This window comes from Centroberyx gerrardi, chromosome 20, assembly GCF_048128805.1.
Source record: "Centroberyx gerrardi isolate f3 chromosome 20, fCenGer3.hap1.cur.20231027, whole genome shotgun sequence".
Classification (NCBI taxonomy): Eukaryota; Metazoa; Chordata; class Actinopteri; order Beryciformes; family Berycidae; genus Centroberyx; species Centroberyx gerrardi.
Window position 1 is genome coordinate 14,118,609 of NC_136016.1, and position 7,771 is coordinate 14,126,379.

Here is a 7,771-nt window from a genome sequence, read left to right on the forward strand (position 1 = left end):
GGCTGTTTAACTCTCGCGCAGCGACAAAAGCATCCAGAACACAAGTAGCCTATTCTGACTGGCGCTCGCTTCCCCTCCAGCACAAGAAATCCTCCTCAAGAAATCTCAAATTACATGGGAGGGAACTAAGGATGGGGCGTTTATCCCTTATTATAGAACTGTAGTAGTCTTTATATTCCTATGATAGCCTACAGTTTAGAACTATCTACTATACAAATATCACAACAAAACTTTCAAATATCAAATTAGATGCAATGTCTACAGAAAGAACTACAGAAAGTGTTTTTGTGGGCTAATACCATAGAAATATATAAAAATAATAATACCTAGTATGACGAAGACACTATAAACTGCCACACAATACGCCACAGCCACACTATACGTCCTAATAGGAATATTTGTACAATATTGTGACCTTTCGTTAAAGCCCGATCATATACTTGAGCTAACTTAGTCACAAATTTCCAACAATTTGGTCACATGATCAACACTAGCTCTTTTAATCAAGATTTTGCTTGCAGATTTCACAGACTGGATTCTGACTAGGGGAGATAAAACAGGTTATAGGCCTAATCCCAATATAGGCTACTTTGAGCAGAACTAGGCTACTATACCAAGGCCCACAAACATCACCATGACAACTCCTGAACAGAAAATAAAGGAACCAGAAAAAGGGTTTCCAAACTTTGTCATGTCAAGATCCCACAAATAAACTATTGAACCCCACCTGATAAGATCCCTACCTGAAAAGCCTTGCTTAGTTATTTATGATTTAGGCTAATATGAATTGCGTAATTGTCTGTAGCCTATTGAAGGCCCACGTGCGGTGATATCAACAGTGGGAGAGTGTACCCTATAACCCAATCAAAGTCATCCTTATACATTCTCTCCTTGCGCCAACTTCCAGCGAGTGAAATAATAGTGAAATTTAACCATTCCACATTTTTCTGGGGACCCGCTGGAGGTCTCCATTGTGAGAGGCACACACGTGACTGCAATCAGTGTAACGACAGTAGGCCAACGAAAAAAACATAAAAGCACCTTATTTCAAACATGACTAAAAAGAAGTAATGCACGTAGTGGATCGATGCTGCCTGTGTGCGCTCTGCTCATACTGTGGCCCAATTTGCCCCAGGAATGTCACAAATATCGATCAACAATCAGTGCGGCCCAATAACAACTAATGCAGAGAGTAAACATGATAATACGCACAAGCGCTTGCTTTTACGCACGCCTATTCTCCCATGTGCCAAATAAAGAAACACTGGCTCGTGACAGCTGTGCGCCTCAGCGCACTGAGAAATCCGAGACAGTAACCTCTGAAGGGCCCAATCCCCGAATTCCCAGAGACCCCTGAGCGCTTCAGCAGACCACCACACAGAACCGGAAAAGGTTTAGATATCTGCGAGAGAAGACACACAGCTTTGCCTGAATAACATGTGGGATAATATTTTATCATGGTTACCTTTTGCGCAAAAGGAGACCTGTTTTTAACCTTGCTTCGTTTTACTCTTGTTTTTGTGGCGGCCGCGCAGTATGAGAACTACAAGTTTAGAAACTTCCCAAAAGAAGAGCTCATGCCCCTTGCCACTGCCTATGGACTGGCTTTGGACCACTACGCAGCAGAAAACTGGACGGAGTCTATCGATTATTTGGAGCTGAGCTTGCGTTTGCACCGGCTTCTGAGAGACAGCGTGAGATACTGCATACAACACTGTAATAAAACCACACATGAAGAAGAGCCCTCTTTTAATGGAAACTGGGACCTCCGTGTCTACTGGCACGTTATGATGAGAGCGGCTTGTCTGAAGAAGTGCAGAGATCATTTCCCTGCGCTTCACCTCCCGTATCCCAGGAGAGAGATCATGGAGGATTTCAGCAGGAGGTCTCCCTACCGATACCTGCACTTTGCTCATTCTAAGGTGAGTCAGGCAATGTTTAGGCTCATATCCTTCAAATAATTAGATTAGAACCGTTCGACCCTGAAAGATATTTTAATGATGGCAACAAGATATAATAATCCAATAATAATTACACGTCTTGTTGGAATTAGCTAGACCTTCATAGCATGAAGCAACTGACAAAATAAAGGAAATACCAACATAAAGTGTCTTCCTTGGGACCTCAGCGCTCCTTAGGCCATCAGTGCAGTGGGTCTCAAAATGGGGTTCGGGGACACCCAGGGGTCCTTGAGGGGATTCACAGAAATCACCAGCAAAATGATGAATGGTTCAATTTCACTGTAATTGAATCTACCAGAAATTATCCCAATTAGAGAAGGTGTAAGAGCGACTATTCTTAATATACAGCATAGGTTCCACTCACCGTTATTGTCGCCCCATGTTATACAGTTCAATAGTAAATCAACAGAAACAGAAATCTTCCCATATGGGCGTCCTGGGGAGAAAACCTCATCAAATCAGGTCTGCCCAGCATCTTTATACTTGACCCTAAGCATGATGGGATGTTAATTGCTTAATTATCTGAGTTACCACACATGAGTGGAAGCACATGCTTTCAACATATTTTAATCCCTTATTAACTCAAGTGTTTCTGATATTACAGTAAAATCCTCCCTCTTCGCTCCCTAGTTTAGTGTATGAAAGTAGACAAGGAGAAAAAGGAGAGGACGGCTCTTGGCCCATATTACTATCCATACAGCTGAGGTAATTCGGTCTCAGGGTGTCGTTTGTGTTTCTGCCAGCTGAATGACCTCCAGAGGGCCGTGCCATGTGCCTACACCTACCTCCAGAGGAACCCCGACGATCAGGAGATGAACCAACTCATGGATCAATACAAGAGGCAATACGACCTGAGCGGCTACCTCACCGACCTCGAGGAACGACCCTATGAGGTGAGACTGTAACACTGTACTGATACTGTGACAGCGTGTAGCTTAGTGCTACAAGTACTGTCACACTGGACAGATACCGATAAGTTCCTCCTCTCTAGTAGTTAAATTTCACTATAATTTACTAGAAATTATCCCAGTTAGAGAATGTATAAGAATGACTAGACTAGATCATACAATAGGTTTCACTCACCACTAGCATCTCCTCATGTACAGTTACACAGCTTAATACTAAATCTCAACAGCAACAGAAATCTTCCCATAAGGAGAAAATCGTATCAAATGGGATTCTGTGGCCTAATGTTTGACTATTTGGGGATCCATAACATAAAAGTTTGACTGTACAGGAATTTGACTTGCTGATGCTGATGACATTTTGACAACTTACAGAGTTCACACAAAGTAAAAGGTAATGATCATAGTTTTTTCCAACACCTACTTTTCGTCTTAGTTTTAGGCTACAATAATAACCTTGCCAGGGCTTTTCACCAGTCAAGGCAGCAAATAGGCACGATGACAAAGTTTAGAAAAAAGATTACCCAACACAGAATATACATGAGCATCGGCTGTATGGTCATAAGATTCCCGTGTGAAATATCTCTGAAATGTATTCTACTTCATTGCAATTTTGACACAAGACCACAAACACTGTTAACAGCCCATCCTTCAAATAAAGCTCAAATGTTGCAACTTATCTGTCATTGCCATAATGCTTAGTGGACTGCCTCCTACCTGTTCAAGTTTGTCCATGTTGCACTGTTGTCTATGTTGCAAACTGTATGCAAGTGTAATATTCTAGTTAGAGTGACGTATGGAAGACTGTGACTGTAGTTTCAACATCAGAACTACAACAATTACCACCAAACTTCTCTTAGAAGTTGTTGGTGCTTATCCAAGTTCCTCTGACAATATCAACAATTCTCTTTGTAGGTTTCCTTCCTGAAAGGAGTGAAACTCATCGGTTCAGGCGACTACAGCAGCAGTATTGACCACATGGAGAAAGCTGTGAGACTCTACCTCCATGAGCATGAGCTGTGCCAAGCAGAGTGTGAAGGGACCAGTCAACTGTCCTCACTCACCGACCTCTACCCAGACTTGGCAGGTTAGTATACAGGTTGTTTGAAATGGCTGGAGTATCCAATGCATACAGAAAACTATTGAGCATCCCAAATGACACAATGAACTCCAAAAAAATGTGCTTGGCTCTTCTTAGAGTCCCAGAGTGAAAGAAGAGCACTCTGGATTTGAGAAGAAAATATTTTGATTTCTCATTTGAACCACTGCAAACACATGGTTTAATCAAATCAAATGACACTGTTCAGTCCCTCAACGGTAGGAATGACACCGGAGAGGAGCTTGAGCTTCAGTCCCTTTTATTCAGCAGCCAAACATAACAACAGAAATTCTGCACCACCGGTCCCAGGCACAATTCATTTCCCTTCCTTTAGGGACACAGTCCAACAGTCTATATATGAAAAGCCTTTTCAGGCCACCGCCATGGTCACAGTGACTTCAGCTGGACAGTCCAGTCCAGTAGCTCAGCTTGTCCCCTACTAAAAGATACCACATATAAACAGGGGTCAACTGGATGTGGGTGTGCCTCACTGGCTCACGATCAATGCTCAATCCCTGTCCCACTTGATACACACACATGTTTAAACCATCAGCGAACATAAAGGCTATAAAAGTACTCCAGAATACTTAGTTTGCATCGTTTTCCAACAGTCAATGTCTCTTGATCTAATAATTATGTACCAACAGTTACTTTATTTTCAGAAATGGTGTTTATCTGGTTGGCCCTGGTGCCAACATTTTGGACGATGCTGTTGGGTTTTTGTGATCCAATTTGTGCTGTATACATCCCCAGTTTAATTATGTAAATTTCTCACTAGTAACTGTATCCATGCTCTGCTTTTCCTCAGATGCCTATGTTGAAGTATTAAGGTGCAAATTGAAGTGTGAGGACAGCCTGATGCCTAACGTTGGTGGCTATTTTGTGGAGAAATTCATGGCCACCATTTACCATTACCTGCAATATGCTTATTACAAGTGTAAGTACACTGTCAGCTAGTGAGCAATGCACAACTGACCTATTCATTGTTACATATTCCTTATCAACACTTAACCGTACATCCCATACAGTGTGACAGTCTAAGACTAGCAGTCACAATGATGATGCCTGCTGTTTTGTGTGTGATCAGTGAACGACGGCTGCAGTGCTGTTCCCTGTGCATCCAGCTACTACCTGTATGAACCCGAGGACCAGGTCATGAAACAGAACCTGCTGTATTACCAAGCCTACGATCAGCAGTGGGGCCTTCAGCCAGACCACTTCACACCTAGGATGGTGAGAGGAAGGCTCTGTCCAAATGTCACTATCCACTCTGATGCCAAACCCTTGGTATCATGCACTTGAATAGATCTGAAAATATACTGCAGGTAGTAGAAAGACCTTTTTCTTTTGCATTCAATTTTAGATTTCAATTATTGCACAGAGAGTAGGGGCCAAGCAGTTCTCAAGTTTATGTTGTACAATCCCATACAATGCCCATCTTGGTGATAAATTACATACCTGTGTTTTAGGTTTTATCTTATAGCGAAAGTTTTACATCATCAAAATATAAACAGTTCTTTATTCCTCAAGTTTAAATCCCCTACTGTAGTCAGTCTGATATGGATACATTCATTTCTTACTTTGCCACTGAGAACCATTTGTGTATGGATTCTGCCAAGAGAATCAGTTGAATGTGAACAAAATGACTTTTTGCAATGGGGGCTCTTAAAATGTTTCATGCTAAGGACCCCCAAATATATACCGGAGGAACCCCAAACAGTTTGGCATTTTTTTTAGCATAACCTCATCTGCCAGTTGCACAATCATCACATTGTTCTAAGCAAAATAATGGCCAAATGAGACTGCATTTTTCTGCTGTGCTTCCTTACCGCATCGGCACAAGCTTGTGAATGCTGTCTATATAGCTAAAGGCAATATGCAATTCATCCTAATTGTTTGTGTGCCACTGCAGAAAGTTGCAACCATATAATATACTGTAGCTAATATCCAGCTATTTGTTGTCAACTATGGCGAAAATGTGACAGGCAAAGATCAACGGTTTGTTATTCTGAATATGAGCTGTTGTCATATATTGATATCTGTCTCTGTTTGAACAGGAGGCTGTGAAACACCACCAGCAGATCGCCACACAAAAGCAGATGCTGACGTTTGCAGAAAACCTCTTAAAATTGGATGATGAGGTGAGAGTAAAGAGACACTATGACATTTTAAATTGAAATCATTTTTCTTCACAAGGCACTTGTGACTTGTCACATATTGCGAAAAAGTTCCTACTTTGTCATGCCTCATTGATACCAACAGTACCACTAACAAGTTAGCTTACAGCTATCAGTGACCAGTGATTTGAATGAAGAAAGCAGTCTTATTTGTTGTTTAATTGAAGTATCAATACAGAAACAAAGAGTGCCTTGAGAAGAGAAATAATGAATCAAAATATACTTTTAAATACTGATTTTTATTTCCTTGCGCTGCCAAAACCTTGAACCATGCCAATCATCTTATCAGTAGTAGCCCACATTACTTTTTGCGTGAAGTCAGTGTGAAGCATTTATGGCCAAAACATTTCCAAAAATGCCTCTAATACACATTTCCAAAGACCAAATAGTTTGGATCATATTTTGCAGGAGTTTTTGGGTCCAGAGGAAGCTGCGCTGGGGGCCTCGGACTCTCCTGATATCGAGTTTGAAGGAATGGGAGACTACGAGGAATCCATCTACGCCAAGTGGCAGCAGCCTAAGGGCAAAGGAGACGCTGGGGAGTCAGATATATGAACGATGCCGAGAGTGAGGGTTTTCAAATCTATCACAGGCTGTCATGAACCAACTGAAGGACCAGGCTGAGCTGTGCAACTTCACTTCAAAATGAACATAAAGAAAATTTGTAATCAGCATTTTACACAAGAGAATTAAAGGCTTTCTGTGTTACTATAATTACATGCACTGGTGACTTCTTGAATGAAACAATGAAAGCAAGTCTTTCACATTTCAGTTTTATTTCCTCATTGTTCTTACAGTTTGATTGAATTACTTAGTCATTTCTGCCCATTTATTTCGTGGTCTTAAGAAATAAAAGGAAGTTGGTAATCATTATATTCGGCTTGTTCCAGGGCTTTATCCAAATATACAGGTGCATAAGGCTTTAAAAAATAATAAGCTCCAGAATTTGCAAGCTCTCACACTAAAACAGCATTTTTCATTAAGATTTAGTCCCTAACAGACAACCATCACCTGCATGTAACTGGAGCTATGAGTGAAAACAATTAATTTACTTTTAGTTAGCGTACAAATTGAAAATACATTCTGATAAATAAAAGTAGGCATAGCTTGCTCAGAGCTTATTGACCCTTAATGCACAATGATGCAGCAGCACTAACCCATTGTTAAATGTCAGAAAAAATATGAATGAGAAGGGAAACTCACTTCACACTGCTGTTTGGACTGCTGTTTTCACGTCTTGTTATGTCACATAACTTGTTATTGTTCATAATCTTTAAGCTACTATAAGCTCTGAAATGAAAATGTATAAATTCCTCAATAGCATTTTTCTTTTGTCATAAGCAAACTTATTTAATTATCTGTAGAATATGCTGCAGAACCTGGAAACGCTAGTCCAGGAAGATATGCGCAGTTAAGATGGTTATACACAGATGTGCACACTTGAACATCAATAAGGTGAAGATTGGTGCAACATGTGATCAAAGTACAGTAACATTTGATGAGTTTCCATGTATTATCTTTTTAAAGCCTGCATGTCTACAGTATGTACAGATACACATGAGTATGAGTAGGTTTTACAGTGGATGCCATACAGTTATAATACAAAGCCTGTTCAAGTGCTCCTTTATG

At 40.7% G+C, this 7,771-nt stretch overlaps 1 protein-coding gene across 1 annotated transcript; it reads left to right on the forward strand.

Moving 5' to 3' along the window:
- Positions 1-1,457: 1,457 nt before the first annotated feature.
- Positions 1,458-6,792, forward strand: LOC139927986 (endoplasmic reticulum protein SC65-like). The gene is made up of 7 exons (XM_071920317.2): positions 1,458-1,922; positions 2,705-2,854; positions 3,782-3,953; positions 4,774-4,902; positions 5,053-5,198; positions 6,023-6,106; positions 6,551-6,792. The coding sequence occupies exons 1-7, from the start codon at positions 1,458-1,460 to the stop codon at positions 6,695-6,697; spliced, it is 1,293 nt and encodes a 430-aa protein (XP_071776418.2). The 3' UTR covers positions 6,698-6,792.
- The last annotated feature ends 979 nt before the right edge of the window (positions 6,793-7,771 follow it).